Source organism: Zootermopsis nevadensis, unplaced genomic scaffold (assembly GCF_977971745.1).
Source record: "Zootermopsis nevadensis isolate Lab colony 2312 unplaced genomic scaffold, Znev_1.0 Znev_ptg000010l, whole genome shotgun sequence".
Classification (NCBI taxonomy): Eukaryota; Metazoa; Arthropoda; class Insecta; order Blattodea; family Termopsidae; genus Zootermopsis; species Zootermopsis nevadensis.
The window spans coordinates 6,711,550-6,729,520 of NW_028259142.1; the positions used below are offsets into that span (position 1 = coordinate 6,711,550).

The 17,971-nt window shown below is 38.6% G+C and overlaps 1 protein-coding gene across 5 annotated transcripts in view; it reads left to right on the forward strand.

The window, feature by feature from the left end:
- Positions 1 to 17,971, forward strand: part of LOC110835956 (MAP7 domain containing protein ensconsin) — a 220,188-nt gene that overhangs the window by 3,989 nt on the left and 198,228 nt on the right. Inside the window, exon 1 of one of the 5 annotated variants that reach the window (XM_087346386.1) lies at positions 9,569 to 9,705. The exons of the other annotated variants lie outside the window; for them this stretch is intronic. Within the exon in view, the coding sequence (XP_087202512.1) occupies positions 9,666 to 9,705 (40 nt within the window). The 5' untranslated portion in view covers positions 9,569 to 9,665. Of the gene's footprint in view, positions 1 to 9,568; positions 9,706 to 17,971 lie in introns of those variants that run through there. 5 annotated transcript variants of the gene reach the window in all.

Below are 17,971 nucleotides of genomic sequence, written 5' to 3' on the forward strand. Positions count from 1 at the left end.
CCTCCGGGGGTTCCCCGATTTCTCCGTGGCATCCCAACAATTAGAAGGCAATGGCAAACCACTTCTGTATCGCCTGCCTAAAAAACATATATGAACAGGTCCCAGTCCGAGAAAAGGATGGAAAGATCCTGTTCATAATATGTCGCCAACCTCCTGTAAAGGAGACAGCGTAATAAAGAAGAAGAAATTTCAGAGAAGTAAAGTGAGGTTGCACATGCTTCATGCATACAGGCAGGCTTCTTATTGACTGTAGTGAATCTTGAGCAAGCAAGTTCAGACATCTCTAAATATGATTCAGTGCTGAAGAATGAAGCCAAGATTTTGACTCCTAAATAATATATTGTGACAACTGAACAAGAGCATTTTTAATTTTGTGTAAGTTTATGTTAAGTGGAGTCTGACCACATTAGACATTGTAGTTTGTTTCACAGTGACAAGTTACATAAAAACTACATCATTTTTTTCTACAGTACAGTTTATGAAAATACGTTTGTAATACAGAGTATGTGATCACTTTATTTTTCCCCAGCAACATTTACACAGAGTGCCATAGTCACCCGAGCCAAGTTTATGTGAGGCAAATTTAATTAGATGTTTGTTTACATTGCTGGCAGAAATGGTACCTTCGTACCCAAGGTTTACCAACATATTTCTATGACCGTTGCTCTCTGTCACACTCAGTGAAAGAGTGAAAAAATATTCTTTCAGGGATGACTTGGTCACTTAACAACTTTTCTCGTTACACTTTAATCTGCGGTCAGGTTATGTTTTTTACTTAATTTTTCCTGGCATTTAGACAGACATCAGCAGTTGTTTCACATTGGCCAAGTGCAGTGTCTTTTACTATCTTTTATCCTTTTTAGGTAGAAAAACCTTACGATTTACATTGACACATAAAAAATTTGTTACCTACTCTTGCTAAAGGCAGTATTTGATTCAGATAGTGATGAAGGAGACAATTTTCAGTAATCAGACAACAATACTCAAATTGAGGACAATGCTTTTGCGGCCAGGTTTGAACCCGCAAACTTTGGATCCAGTGGCGAGCACTCTAACCACTAGTCCACCAAGGGCGACTACAGCATAGAAGTGCATTTGATAATTTGCCTCCTGTTGAATATATGTTTGAGAGATTGATTGATTGAACTGGGGTTATAAATATGAACTGATGAACAGCTGGTTGGCGTAAGAGAAAATGCAGATTTCACATGTATGTTAAAAACCCCAGAAAGGAATGGGTTTTAAATACATGCCCTTTCAGATATAAGGGTATGGTATACATCTTTACTTGAAATTTATGAAAGCAGCTGAAAGCTTATAAGACAGTACCTGTAATGTGACATGTCTAGTGTGCACAATAGCTAATTCACATGGAAGTGTGACTATGGATAATTGGTTCTTTTACACACGATTAGCAAGAGACTTGTTGGAGAAGAGGGGTAAAGAAATTGGTACACTGTGTGGTAACAAGTGTGACATACTTCCTCAGTTTGTAGATACTAAAAACAGAAGTTTGTATCAGTATTTTGTGTTACATCCCGAAAGACTGACAAAAGAAAGCCTGGACTAATAACAGCATATAATTGTCAAAAGGTGGAGTTGACAAAGTGGATGAAATGATAGAAAAGTACGTTATTTTTAAGGATGGCCACTCTGAATTTTTTTAAACATATTGATATTGTCTGGCTCAGGGTTTATGTAATATTTGTATCTAGTAGTCCTGACAAAGAGGCAAGGAAAAGGAAATAAATTGGAAAACTTGGATAAGCCTTGGCAAAACCAGTGGTTGTGTGCTGGTTGGAACAGAAATATGTAAAAATTACATTTTAAAAAAGTTGTAATTTTTATGCATTTTAAATAATTTTACAAACAAAGGTTTTGTTTTTTCCTTCTCTTAATAATACTGAGAAATTAAAGATAATAACCAGAAAGTAAAGTTCTGAAAAGTTAGGCTCAAAATCATAATTTAATACTGGCATGTCTGAATCACCCAACATGACCATCTACATTCTTGACTGGAGTGCACCTACTGACAGACTATAAAATGTTTCTATTAATGAAATATGGCAGAGAATACATTTTTCTAGTGCACTATTCTCCACAGCTGGTACGTTACAGGTGTGGGAAACCGCATGAAAGCCAGCTTTTTTGCAGATGTAGTGGAATAAATGTGCTGCTATCCTAGTATACAGATGACATAACTCGAAATTAGTTGCTGTCCAATTGTCGCAGGTCATCGCTGAGGTTTTGAAGGTTTCTGGGTTTAGTGTATCTCTACATGTTTGGTCTTTCCCTTTGAAACCCTTCACTGGCCTCATTGTTCAGAAGGCTGGGGTCTGTTTGTGTATCAATAATGTAATTTACCTCTGCTAGTAAGTAAGGTGTTCTGGTAGGGGTTTAAAAAAAAAAAAAAAAGTAAAGTTTTTCTACTAAACACCATGTGGGCATTTGGGGGTGGGCAAGATATAGCTCCTACTCAATCTTAACCTTGGCATTAGATATTGGTAAGTGGTAAGCATTGTGCCCCGGTGACACTTTGCCCCTGGGAAAGGACCCAGGTACCCATTGGACAGTAGGCTGGGTATGCCCCAGAGCCTGTCTGGATGCAGAGACTAGAAGAAAAATTCTCTGCCCTTGTCAGGGATTGAACCTCAGTCATTTAGTCCGTAGTCAGTCACTATACTGACTGAGTTACCCTGGCTTCTAGTTCTGGTAGGGGTGGGGGTTTATTTAAAAGATTCCTTTTAGGAAATTCACCCTAACTCTTATCTAATGTTTTAAAGTTGTTGTATGTCCAATTCTGTCATATTACCTTGATTGTGTAACTTTGAGTTGGCATTGTCTTTACCTTGAACAGTGCCCTTGCTTTATTTCAAGATTAGGCTTTCTTGGTTTTGACTGCAGTGATGGATGAACCTATTGTGTGCTCAGCTTTTAATGTGATCTGGAGTGTGAGGCCATATTCAAACTCATTCACTGTTTCACAGCATCAAGATCCATGGCTAATGCTATTAAAGCTTGATAGATGTTTAAGTTTTCTAAATTCCATAATAGTTATCACTTATAACAAGAACCTATTCCAGGTTACCTCGTGATGCAACCTCATCTACTACATTGTGAGCGAATGCATTAAAGATGTGTGTTTCCTTTTTCAGTGTTGTTGGTTCTAACATAATTCTTTTGACACAGTTAAACTGCCATTTATTTTGATTTTATCATATTATAGAATGTTTTGCAGTAGATATGAGTTTTCATCTTCACCCATTTAGTTTGTTTTAGAGATTGGATTTGTTTACATCATTGAATGCCTTTAAAATACTCGGTAATTTCAGAACATGTGTGGTCTTAGGGCGTTGTAAGATTTAGGAGTTAACAGGGAATGAATGACATAAAATCGTCACGGGTGAGTGCCTGTGAGGATTTTTGAGCTTTCTTTGCTGCTTGTATCAAACCAACAACCATTCTCGCTGTCTTTCTTGTATACTGGTACATATCTGTATTTTTTTGTTCAGAATTGCTACATTCATTTTGTGAAACATACTGTGACAGATTAACGTTAGTAAGCATTGAAAGCATTGCAATGTAGGGCTATTCCCATCTGGCATATTGTGGGGCATTGTATCGTTATACGGCATTTTAGTTGTGGAAGTTCATACTGGGCAGAAGATACCAAGTTCTGGGTATTTACTGTTCATGGCTGTCCATATTTCTAAACATGTAAAGCCTCTTTCGTGAGTTCATTCATAATAATGTCAGGTTTAGCTGCTTTTCAAGATTTATATTCTATCTTGTGTAGGGTGTTTTCTTTTGTAATTGTTTGAAATTGCTTTTTGTATTGACTGGTCCTTGGAGATTGTTCCGTCTTCATTTTACATAGGGTACTGACAAGGTTATAGTCTTAATTTTTATTTTACATACTTGTTACAAAAATTTACCCATGTATTAGAAATAATAACCTCATAATATGGATTAACTATTTCAACTAACAAAACCGAAATAATGGCATTCTGAGGATGAGACCCTATAAAAAGTAAAATAGTCATGAATAATAAGATAATAGAACAGGTCAATAAATGTAATTACCAAGGATGTGTACTCTCTCATGAAACAGAAAAAGACATTTCATCAAAACTTTTTCAAAATTTCTCAAGATCACAGGGATAATCAGTCAAGTCCTGAAACATTCTAAAGTCCAGGAACAAACAAGATTAAAAATTTACAACACTCTGGCTCTACCCACTCTACTCTATGGCAGCGAGACCTGGACATTACAAGAACAAGATGAATCAAGAATAACAGCAGCAGAAATGAAACTCATGCGGAAAACAGCAACGTATACGTGGCAAGATCACGAAAGCAATCCGAAAATTATGAAGAAGCTGAAATCAAAAGATTAACAATTACAAAGACAAATGGATCCATGTCCACTGAATGGAAAGCTCAAGACTTCCTCGTGCTGAAATACGAACCATTAGGGAAAAGAAACCACGGACGTCCACTAAAGAGACTATTGGATTTGTGAAAATGAGGTCGGAACAGGCCATCAGGCCTAAATCCCTTGGAGATTGATGTTGATAGGATGTTCAGCTATCTTAATTTTCATTTGGGCTTCACAGTTTCCATTTTATATAGGATTTTCAGTTCCTTCATGTCAAGTCAATACACTTTTCGTGTCAATATTCAGTACCATCTCTGATTCAAATACAATTTTGCAAGCTTGTAGGTTCTCCTTAGGAAGTAAAAAAAATTAAATTTTACCTTTATTTGTTCATTAATTGCAGGGATACCGCATTTTGAATTTTTGAGTTTTTCTTAAATTTTTGCTTTTTTTCTGATTCATAAAAATGCTTACAACTTTGGTCCTCGCTCTTGAACCAATTGAAAGCCCTAAGTGGAGCTTTTATTATGTGTGCATTCATCATATTTTAGGGCACATTATCCATATTTACCTTAATGGTTAGGTTTGAGGAGTCATGTGGCCTGTGTAGACAGGCTGCAAAGAATCGTGACTGATCCAGCCTTTTATTTTATACCCGATTCCAGTTGAGATGAGTTGTACTTCTTGTGTGGCTAGCTCTTTAGTGGTATTGTCAAGCGCAATCTTATTTTAAATGACTACAAATGTCAAACAACAAAATGTTTTGAAACAGTGTTGTACTCCCTTTAATGTCATGCACAATACAAGCTCGCAGAAGAAAAATAAATCTCTGTTAGATTGGTTGATAAAAAGAATTTATGGTGTTCAGAATGGACAGAGAATCTGTGATAAATGCTGAGAAGCTGTTGTAAATTTGCCCAAAAGTTTTGGAAATGAAGCAGTTGTCTCTTCAAGCTCAGAAAATAACATAAACAAAAAGGAAGACTTGGACAGATTTAAATTGAGCATAGCCAGTTTTTTCCTTGGACACGATTCTGGAATCATTAGAAGAGTCACCAGTTTCCACTAAAAAGTAGTCGCAGGTATCCTAAAGATGAATTAAAGGAAGTCGAAGGAGCCATGATAATAAAAATTAACAAACCCCAGTGATTGTGACAGTTCAGGTGAATGTGAGATGATAGAACAGCAAAGGAAAAATTTGACGTAACAGGAAAGAAGAGTGAAAAGGTTCAATCCAGCAAGAGATTGAGTGTCAAATGACATGATTTGCATTTCAAGAAATAAGTGGCTGAGAAAGGAATTTTGTGAAGCCCAAATGTAAACACAGGCTTCTTAGAGTTTTCAGAGTTTTGCTGAAAAGTTAATCATCCTGCTTTTTTTTTCATCTTTCATAGCATCGCAGCAGCGATGTTTCATAAAGCACTGGCATTGCTGTCATTTGTGATTTTCCTGAGAACTACTTCATACAAGATGAAATACAAGGTTTTTGATGGAGCAGTACTAACTTCTGCTATCATAGAGATGATTTTTGTATGGATGCCAAGTGGCACTTCTTTACATCACATGGTAAATATGCATGTTATAGGACTGGGGAATAATTAAAATGCTAGCAAGAAAGGTTGAGTCTGCAAAACCCTTATATGAGTATGGGATCATGACAGACAACTGTTGTAATGATTTCCTCAGTCACCTTTGAGTTTTTCTGTCGAAGACCACAGTAAAGAAACGACGAACATTGAAGAGAGGTTCAGGGAAGCTTGAACACTTTGTAGTACTTAAAAATGCATTTTGTCATTCCTACCTCAAAAAAAAGTTCTTTCAAAAGTGTTTTCAGAAGCACGTGTGTTCGACACGACACACGTACTTCATTTGCTAGATGAAGAGTATCAAGTGAAAAACACTACAGAATTTGTAACTTGTTAATATGACAGAAAATGGTGGTTTCTGTGTGTTTACAAGTGAATGAGAGTGAAATTCAACTAGCGTTATTTCATTCCTCTGGCACCATTAAATCTTTCTTGTATCTTTTGCTGCCAGACATTTTCTGAGTTCCAGCATCAGAAGTGTTTTATGAAATTGGATCCAGAAATTGCATCTGGTCACACAACCAAGCATTGCATACTGTAGATACTCTTACAGGTAATATTTCTCAGTTAAATGAAAAATGAATCTTAATATTTTTTGCCTTATTAATGTATTACCTGTGTAGCTTATTGTAATCTGTAATCTAAGTCACCAACAGAAATATGTGTGATTATTTCTAACCGATGAAATTTTCTACATGTTTTTACTAAACCTTACAGAATCATAAAATATTTTGAGAAAAATGACATTTGGCAATCTCGTTTTTTCGTATATTAAGGTTAATAGTCTGAGGCTAAGGTCAAGATTGTTTATCTGCCAGAAAATATTATGAGTGATATGCCAGTTGAAAGTCCCATTTAGGTGCTCTTAGTCTTTATAAGATTGAGCTTTTCCTCCTGATAAGAACCAGAGTTTTACACATTTTAGTGAGTTAATAGACAACAGTTAAGTAAAACTAAAAATGCAATAACTTCAGAATTAATTTACATCATCTTCTTCTTCTGTGGCTCTCCGGTCCGTATTTGGTCTATGGCCTCCTCAATTCTCCTCTTCCATTCGGTCCTTCTGTTAGGTCTGTCTGTTCGAGGCTTTGATTGAGGTTTCGTAACATCTTCCTTTTTACTGTGCAAGGTTGTTAGCCTTGTGACCAACCTCCAACCTGGAGGATCAGGGTACCTGTCTTAGTCTGACCTCTCTCCCTCGACCAATCTTTCTAGGGAGGCCCTACCAGTAGCTCTTGGGGTCACTGAGGTACTCAAGCCCCACCACCACGACAAGGTGCAGGTACCATTAAGTGGGGGGAATTTAAATTACATTAAGTAATAGTGGAAATTAAGTAGGCAGTGTGGTAGCTGTGTTTTAAAGGTCGTTTTAAAGGCAGGGTTATAGAAATGTACAGTAACTAGGGAATTGAGATGATAAATGCTTCAGGAAGGTGTTAAAATGCTATATGGAACTTCACAGACTGAGGAACTAGAACAAATGTGACGTACATGAAAGAGGATGGACTGTAATCTTTGCAGATTATGTGGGGAGCAGGTGTAAGACAAATTCCTGATGTTGCAAGGCAGACTTTTAAAAAAATGGATAATCTACAAGATTCATATGGAAAGACTATCAAAAGGAACACAGAACATGTTTGGAAGAGGAAGTGGGATGTGTGGAAAACATTTTTCTATCACATATCCACAGATGAATTATGGCAGTATGGGCTGAGTCCCAGATATACATCGTTTTATAAATGTAATATGTCGCCAATAATTGGAGAAAATTACCCACACAAACACTTTCTACTGAAGACAGTAGCAGAACATTTCAGATGAATCAAGAGAGGACTGCAGAAATCAGAAACAGCGCAGAGATGTCGAAAATCTTGATCTAGAATTTGGATGTCACATGAAGGCATTGTTTCTTATCAACTTAATATTGTGCAGATGTGGGTTTTTTTCTTATCTGGAATTGTTTATCACGGAAGTATGAAAAGTTACCAATTCCTTTCCAATTGCTTGTGTAGACACAGACGTTTGTCCCCACCTGTTAACACAGTATGGAAGTTGAATATATTTTTTAGAAATATTTATAAGAATATGAACAAGGAAGAACACTGTAAAGAAAAGTCTTCAGATGCAGAGAAGCACAACTGCAAATCTGGAACTTTGCAGAGACAGAGGTTAATGATCATTTTTTAAATGCACATCGATTGGCAGGAAGATTGTGATCATTGCCAGTTTTGTTTTTCTGGTGCGGAAGTCCTGTTTAAATTTAATGGTAAATAGTGTATTTTATAGCTTTACCCCGTACACCATTCCATGCCTTATCAGCTTTAGAGGTACTTCTGAAAGCTGTCTAATGGTAGCAGCATTTTGAAATGGACCCCTCACTTTGAGTCATTATGCAGTTTAATGTAGAGTAAAAGTAAGGAAAGTAAAGCTGTCCCACTATATGCCATGTGGGCGCTTGGGGGGAGTGAGTGGTCAGCGTCACGCCCCGGCCGCGCTTTATCCCGGTCCCATTGGATAGGAGGCTGGGCGGGCTCCAGAGCTGGTCTGGATGCAGAGGCTAGAGGAAAAATCCTTTGCCCGCTTCGGGGATCGAACCCCGGTCGTCCAGTCTGTACTGACAGCTACCCCAGCTGTGCAGTTTAATGTAGGATCCCGAAATGATGTGTGATCATAGAGTTTCAAGTTTTGTGTAGATATTTTTTATAGGTTTATGAAACATGTTTGCTTTCGGATTGAAGGCAGCAACTAATGCCACATTGTAGCTAGGTGTTTAAAGTTTGTTGTGGAGATACATCATAATCCACCTTTTGTATAAAATGTTGTTTTCTGTAAGTCAACAGTGAAATATAATGACGAGGGCTACAATTTAACTTTTTATCTGACAAATTGGCGTGAATAATCTGTACTTCCGTATCGTTATTCCCAATAATAATAACTCAGCACATAGTTGTTGATGGGAGGGTAGTATTAAAATTAAAATTAGGCGAAAAGGGGGTAGTTTGTGGGCTGGATTAATATGGTTCAGGATACACGGACCAGGGGCTCTTGTGAGCGCGGTGATGAATCTTTCTGTTCTATAAATGCCTCCGAAATCCTTGACCGGCTGAGGGATCCTCAAGGATTGCTCTGTGGAGTGAATAACTATTTGCTAATTGTGCATTTTCAAGCACAAAGAAGTTCTGATTCGTGTTTTGTTTGATCGCATGACCTTTGCGCGCGATCTCAGCGTGCCTGCCACATGACGTCTGTATCTTTTACGGATTAGGCCTTATCAGGCCACGAGATAAATCACGTTATTGTTAGATTACAATTTCACTTTATCTACCTGTAATATTAATACCACGAGATCTGTAAGTCTAAAGATCCGTGTGTGAGAAGGTAGTATACTTTTGTGCTCTGCCTGGAGGCCCTTGTTTCTTGAAACATTTGGAAACGTTATAAAACGGTCTGTCGCTGTTGTACGGTGGGACGTACATAACCTCTCTTCTGAGTCCTGTACCCTGAAATCCCCCTTCGTTTCGCCGGTGCTCGTGGGTGGGATTTTAATTTTACACTGTGAGAACATTGGTGCCACAAACTAAACAAGCTACAGTTGAGCTCAAGCTGTGTGCGTGCGTGTGCTTCCTCCGTGGTTTAGCATAACGAAAGCGCATTGAACTCCTAGTTACTACTAAGGACAGGATTATCTGGATTATGCTGCTATGTTATCGATGGAGGACGTCACAGTATACGAATTGACAGGTACGTGCTTAATCGTATAATATAGATCCATTCTCTGTCGAAAGTGTTGGAGGTCGTAGATTTATGATATGTAACATTGCCATCTTTTTATTTTGTTATTTGTCTGAATTATAAAATGAAACTACAGCGTTTCGGAAGAATTCAGGCCTATCGCTTCTTCAACACAGCAGTTAATGGAAAATTCTTGTGGATTAGGATGTGTAAATGACTTAGCATGTTTTGAGTAAATCAAAACCCTTGGCAGAACTGAGGACATTTGGCCTAGTGGATAGAATTGCATTCGTCGACTCCCACGGCAAGCGGGCAGAATTGTTTTTTTTACGTAGTCTTAGCTGTAAAGCGTGAGCGAGGAGCATTAGGGCGCACAGGAGTGAGGTGGGAATTTTGGTTCCCTCTTTTGAATCGGATGCCTCGTTGAAACCTTGCGCTGAGCGAGTGTTCTCAGATCAGAATGACCTTATGCACAGCAATGACCTAGTGGCGTGAAGAACGTCTTTGTGATGTCAATGTAGGCCTGTGTGTCAGTGGAACTGCGGAAGCTGACGGATCCATTGTCCATACTTGAGTGAATGTACAGCATCGGCGGATTCATATTGACGTGGGAGAAAAACATGACCCAGTGCCACCTTGTCCACTACAAATTTGACATGGGCAACCCTGGTAGCGAACCCCGGTCTACGTGGTGAGAAGCCGGCAACTAATTACCGGTACTCTGGCCCGCCTGACCTTACAACTTGGACGCCCATGTGACATAGGCGGCCAGGTGCAGTCGTCTATGAAAACGTTTTGCCTAGCTACGTTGGAATCTTTGACGAATCCTGGTGTAGATGCCCGGCCGTGCTTAAATACAATATTATTAAATCTTCCACAACAATTGCATCACAAATGTAGCCACTGTTCTGTTATATATTAAAAAACTTTATGTTCCTGCAGTTTTAGTGCCATCCATCCAGCTCATTCGTATCGTCTTGCTTGCTTTAGCATCGCATCTCTCTGAATATCCATTTCGTTTTCTTGTCTTTATTTTAATTATGGCGGCAAAAGCCAAATTCAGACGGAACGGGAATCTCCTATTTTTAGCAAATAGAATATTGGAAAACTTGTATTCCATGTTTTTTCGTTATTAACGAAAAATAATAATGGGCACAAATGAAACTTTCATTGCTGTTTGTGTTGAAAGTATGCGAGTTCAGTGTGTACCTTTTCGGGTACTGATAAATAACATCACGGAGATCCTAATAGCTTTCTGGAACGTTAGTTTTGTGATTCCGCGTTGTTATTGACAATTGACAGAATCGCTCTGATGACGGAGGTAGTATGATTTGCGAAACGTTGGTTAACATCGACCCTACTACACAGCGCAACAACCCAGAAGACAGAAATCTTCATACTCTGATGACGGAGGCAGTATGACCTCTGAAACGTTGGTAAACATCGACCAGACTACACAGCGCAACAACCCAGAAAACAGGAATCTTCATACTCATCGCCCTGATGATGGAGGCAGTATGACCTCTGAAACGTTGGTAAACATCGACCAGACTACACAGCGCAACAACCCAGAAAACAGGAATCTTCATACTCATCGCCCTGATGATGGAGGCAGTATGACCTCTGAAACGTTGGTAAACCTCTACCAGACTACACAGCGCAACAGCCCAGAAGACAGAAATCTTCATACTCATCGCTGTGAGAACCTCAGATCATACAAATACCGGGTTGTATAGAAAAATTATTTTCCTTGACCTAAATTCAACCTGCATTGACACCGATGTGGACGAGCCGAAGATACGTCGGCTAAGGTTACACTGAAGATCATTATTAGGCCTACCGCATTCCATCGATGTCATTTTTGTGGTTTCTGACGTAAAACATAAGGACGGACGAACCCGACTACTGTAATGTGGTTTGTGGTCTTGTGTCACCCGAAACGTTGGTAACTAAACTGCAAGGCTTCCGAACCAAGAAGCCGGCAGCCGACATGCGGGTCACGTGTCTTCCTTCCGCACGATACTCCAGAGAAACACAGAAGTTGTTCTCCGTTCAGAACACCACGTTTCTTCGCTTGTTTATTCTCGACGTACAAGTAAACCATTATCTGTTTTTGTGAGGTTTTAGGTATGTTTAAATAGGATGTGGGCGATGCGGTAGCTGAACATAACAGAAACAAAACGAAAATCTATGATACAAAAAGTACTCATTACTTTAGAGATTTTCCAGCCTTTTTCTTGGAAATGACCGATCGTCGTGGTGCCTGCTTCATTTGCATTCATTTCAAAACTTGACTTCCTGCGCAAGTTAATATCATGAAATGATGTGACTACTATTGTCATAATTTATCAGTCTTATGTATTATTTACTGATACATTTTGTATTAATTTATATATTATTTTCCGAATTTAAATTACTAAGTAAAAATGAAACGATTTTAAAACAAGTTTACAAACAGGTTTATATACATTAGTCTACGTGACGTAACATATAATTACAACTCATAACCCAAGTAATTAACTCTATGGGGCAATTCTGTGAGAACCGAATACTCGCTTAGCTAGGCAAAAAATTACACAGGTCTCTGTTTCGAGTCAGATCAATCCAATCCAAATCCTTACACCCTGTTTATTTAAGATCTATTTTAATAACCACGTCCTAAAATATTGTACTTATTTCTCTTTCAAACGTGCAGTATTCTCTCCCACGTACCCTTGATATGATTCTCATAATTCTTGGTGACTGCATCATGTTTTACTTGGAAACATTACCAGCTCTGATGTCGGTGGCGCGCAGTTACGGGTCTGCGTATTGTGAGCTGGTTCTGTCCATCCAGGCAAATTCTCGACGCTCACCCATTATCAGAAGCGTTAGTAACGTCGTAAAATGAAATCGGCAGTTGTTCCAGCAGCATTAAATACCGTGTGTAACGGTGCGAATAATGAAACTACATACCCTCTCGCCTTGCGATAATTTGCTGAACGCGAAGGTTCAGAATCCCTCATTAAGTAAAGTGCTGAGGTCACCTGCGTACGTAAAAAAAAAGACACAGTTACTTTACAGCGTCTTGGTTGTATCATCAACGTGGTTTATACTTTTGTAGCCTGAAAATGTAATTATAGGCTGTAGAATCCGAATTTTCATAAGCTCGTTTCTTGTACATTATTAGTTTAAAGATACTTTATTTATGATTTGAGGTTTTCACAGCGGTGAGTATAAGATTTCTGTCTTCTGGGTTGTTGCGCTGTGTAGTCTGGTTGATGTTTACCAACGTTTCAGAGGTCATACTGCCTCCGTCATCAGAGTATGAAAATTTATGTCTTCTGGGTTGTTGCGCTGTGTAGTCTGGTCGATGTTTACCAACGTTTCGCAGGTCATACTGCCTCCGTCATCAGAGTATGAAGATTTCTGTCTTCTGGGTTCTTGCGCTGTGTAGTATGGTCGATGTTAACCAACGTTTCAGAGGTCATACTGCCTCCGTCATCAGAGTATGAAGATTTCTGTCTTCTGGGTTGTTGCGCTGTGTAGTCTGGTCGATGTTAACCGACGTTTCAGAGGTCATACTGCCTCCGTCATCAGGGCGATGAATTCATTCATCATACTTACTTTACTTTGACGACCCGTTCTTGAAGTTCCTGAGCACTGCGGGTCCCAACTTTTCGTTGACTTTGATCTATAGACATTCGATAGGATTCCTTGGATGAGGGATCGGTCCGTCGCAAGGCCCCTATCTGTGCACAGGACAGCACAATACAGAAACACGCCTACAAACACCTAGTTTAAAGAAGTACATATAATTTAGTGTGTGCTTCTGTTGGTAATCCGGGCTCCCATAGAGAAGATTTATTATGACCGGTGATAATTGGGTTTCGGAGGCCAGAAATATTAACGGGATGATCCAAATGGACTGATGAGCTTGTGTTTAACTGTGGGTTTACAGCATGCGAGAACCTAAAAGAAATTCATTTATAGGTCTGTTTAGCTTAAAATTATTTTTTGTAGTAACTTCAGTTGGTGTGATGTAGTCGACGCTAGAATGTCTCTCGCATTCGGCAAGTCAACTCAACTTTGTTTCTCCCGAGCATGAACCAGAATCAGGCATATGTAGACCTAGGTTTGTTAGTTTAAACGTATTAATTGTTTCTTAACTTGGTTTTTTACTTCAAGTTGCAAGATAAGACTTTAATTACTCGGCGCAAAGAACAAACTGTGTAGGTGATGTTACAGAGAAGAGATCACTTCTTAGGGGAAGAAACAGCTGTTTAGACGTTTGTGCATTAACGTACTGATTCATCATCTGTGGATTCCCACGTAATAGGACATTTAATCAAGTCTTCTCGGGCAATCAGCGGTGTGAGATGATATCAGAAACCGACGTTTCGAGAAACGTGTCGGTCCACGGTCGGTCTCGCGACCACCCGCGAACACTTAATTGAATTTAGTCGAAATCTATAGATCATACATAATACGAAATTGCCAATGCCCGCGTGTGTTATGTTGTATCGACCAAGTTCATAATAAGTACGCTCAGTGGCAGTATGCTATATTTGACAAGTGCTGCTAATATTAGGCAGCTTTTAGAAGTGCTTGTAAAGCGACAAAGGAAAGGAAGAAAGAGTAACGGATGAAGTTAGAAAGTGAATCATTCCCTGTTTAATTTCAACGGATCTTTTTCGCCAGTTTCGCTGTTACTGAATGACAAGTATTTTTAGAGGTATAACCCAGTTTTTACTTGATCCTGTGGAAAGTAGAATTTCGTATAATCTGAAGCTTTCGCGGCGACTAAGTGTAATAAATTGTTCCCCTTCATGATGGAGACTAAGATGGTTCTCGAAACGCTGGTGTTTTCTTTATTAAGCCACCTTACACGGCTGGTAGCCCGAGAAGAATTTATTATAAGTAGAATTTAGGTTTCACTTACTGTCATTATAAATAATAAGTTGAAAAATATGGGAATTGGTACAGGCCTGTGTGTCAAATCAGGAATGTAGAGTGTTTGTGTACCGGTACGCTGTGTTTTATTTTTTAAAACCGAATTTGTTCTACCAGAGCGTTCACTTCGCCAGATTGCTGAAAAACACATGACATAGAGATGACATTTTCCGAGTTCTTTCGTTACAAAAGCTCTACTAATTTTATTCGTTCCTGCCTTTAACGGTTGCGTAATGAAGCATTTCATGCACTGCTTAACGCCAGAAATCCTGTTCCATTAATCACTTCAACCGAAACACTATGTGGAATTGGCGCTGGTTACGTTGTGCATAATTTGACATTCTGCCCTTTTCTCAGAAAATTATTTTACTAAGATTGTCTTTTCTTCGCAATACATTTGAAGTAGCTGTGCGCGCGTTCTTTTTAAATTTGCGTTGGTTGCTTCACAATGTTATCAGGCAAAGGTGAAGTTATCTCAGTTCTTGAACAAGCACCACGCAGTGGAGACGAATGGGAATATTTAACCTCTGATGTTAATATGAGAGTCACATTCCAGTTGCGACATTTGAGGGACGCTTGTGCCTTATTGACTGAGTTGTAGGCAATGCACCAGACCCGTTAGTAGATATTTTTAGGATGAGATTGCTGATACTAGCTAGTAATGAATTTGGTCTAAAAGTACCGTCCGTTTATTTAAAAGCGTGAACATTGAAATGGCAGAACTAATTTTACAAGAGGAAAGAACGCAGATTAAGCTTGTTTGAGAACAAGGTGCTGAGAAAATTTGGACACACGAGGGATGCATGGATAGAGGCAAGAAATATACGATGACGAGATCCTTAATTTGTGGTCTTCACCAGATATTATTACGATGATCAAATTCAATAAATCTGATATGGTCGGGGTATGGAGCTCTTGAACAATTTTGGTTGGAAAGCCAGAAGGAAAGAAATCACTTTGAAAACCTAGGCATAGATGGGATGATAATATTAAAATAGTTCTGAAAATAATTCGGGTGTGGATGACAAGATTTATCTGTGTCGTAATAGGAAAATGGTTGGTTCTTGTGAACTCGATAATTGAAATATCAGGGTCCGTAAGAAACAGGGAATTTCTTTTTTTGTTGAAAGGCTATATTCGTCTCAGAAAGTACAGATCTTAGAGATTTTGCTCGTAGGAAGCACACTGAAGTGTTTTCACAGGTAGGCCATTGCTTCTGTGGAATGCACCAAGAACACTTCGACCTTCTCTCTCTCATCTGTTGACCTCGTGACTTTCCTCGACCTGCCACCCGCCGCTGTAGGAGATGTGGCAAGACTTACGATGGTCAGGTTCTGAGGATTGCCGGGCATTAGGCGCGCAGACTATTTACACGCCTCACTGTACGTAAAAGTAAAGCTGCCTCGCTGAACGCCATGTACGCGCTTGGGGGAGGTGAATTAGGATTTACGTACAACAGGTTCAACACATTCAGTGCTAAATTATTGTAAGTCGGTCTACTTGCTTGAATTCATATTCCAAGACACTTGGTTACATGCGTTTGAATCCGCTTTATGCCCCACGTTCTATGCATCTAAAGTCTGTTTTAGTAAAGCTGAAGTCTGAATGTTTCAGTCGATAGTGCGTTATAATCAGTAAACTTGTTTTCTTGGACATAGTCAGTTATGAATTATAAATAAAACAACGTTTCGGATGCTGGGTCTTCTGCCGTCTTGAGGTATAAAGTAAAAGGACAGAAACCCTAGGCACTGGGCCATAAACCTGGACCGCCTAGCTTATTTATTTAAGACGAAATAATGTCTAGCTTCCGAAACGTTTTTATTCGTAATTTAGACAATGGACAAAGTCCAAGAACGGAGTTTTACAGACAATTTTAGGTTAGGTTATTTTGTAACCTTCCGTCTGTACGAAGGTCTTTCGCTGTAGGATTTTTCAATTAATGTTTTGTACGTATTTCGCATACCTCGACATCGTTTTCCGGTTTTTAAAACGCGCCCGTACAGGCAACTCTCGATTTATGAACGAGTTCCGTTCCAAGACGTTATTCGTTATACGTTTTTGTTCGTTATGTGTATCTTGCATTTCTGAGCTTTTACGACAAGTATAGTATACGTTAGCAGCCATTTTAAAGCATTAAAACCATGTACAAAACATCGAATGGTCTATACCAGTGGTATTCAACCTTTTTTGTTCGCGTACTCCCAGATATAATTTCTCTTCAACTTTGTACCCCCAAAGTTGTTGGTGTATAATTCAGGTTATACATAGTATATAATCTACATGTAAAATGAATGAAATAAAATACATAGCTGATTATTCAGTGTTTATCATAAAATAATATATATATTTTTTAAATTTCACGCACCCCCTAAGATGTCTTCGCGTACCCCCGGAGGTCCGCGTACTCCAGGTTGAATAAAACTGGTCTATACAATACGTTTTATTATAATGTGTTTTCTAATAAATACATTTTTTAAAAGTTTATTTATTTAAATCTTACAATTATGTTCACTATACGTTTGGCATTTCGTTTTATAAGGAACTCTATCTATTGGCGACTTTAAGAAACTTTGAATGATTTGTGGCGTTCGTTATAGCGAATCTTCGTAAATCGAACGTTAGTAAACCGAGATTATTTTAAACACATTTTCTCAAACTTTTCAGTACGATTAGTACTCTGTGTTGCCACATCTGATGTGTATTTGAAATTTATCGGTTGAACCCTCGGAAACGGAAATGACTCGTGATTCTTTATATCCTTGCCATGCTTCGTGGCCTCTCATTTATTTTTTCGTGACTATTTCGTCACAAATTATGACGTCGTCCACTGTGCTGTTGTTTAAAAATACTAATTGTAAAAAGGCTGTACATAAATTATTCTACAGTGGAGGTTGAGGTGTAATTCTGCCCGTTTTAAGTTTCTGTTTTCCACATTAGATTCTTGTAATATGTTTCAACCAATAGTATCTGAAATAATAAAAAATGTTTAACTTTGGCTTTCCGGTGTGAGCCACGTCAAATGTTGAGTTATTAATTGTGTAATGTTGTGAAACAAATTTGCCTCGACCAGAATTCGATCCCATGACTTAATACGCATGAACCCAGTACGATACGCTGCCGCAGAGGCAACGTGAATTGTGTTACGTTGTTATCGAGTTTTATTACCTAAAGACGATACTACGAACAAAGGATTTGCTCAGTTGTAAATTGAATTTGCCAAAGTAAGATAATTGACGTATTTTATTGATAACTTTTTTAAATTATCAGGTTAAGCGGCATTTCAACACATTGTGGCTGTAAATTTACTATATACTGCATTCATTGATGAATTCGTAATACAAAG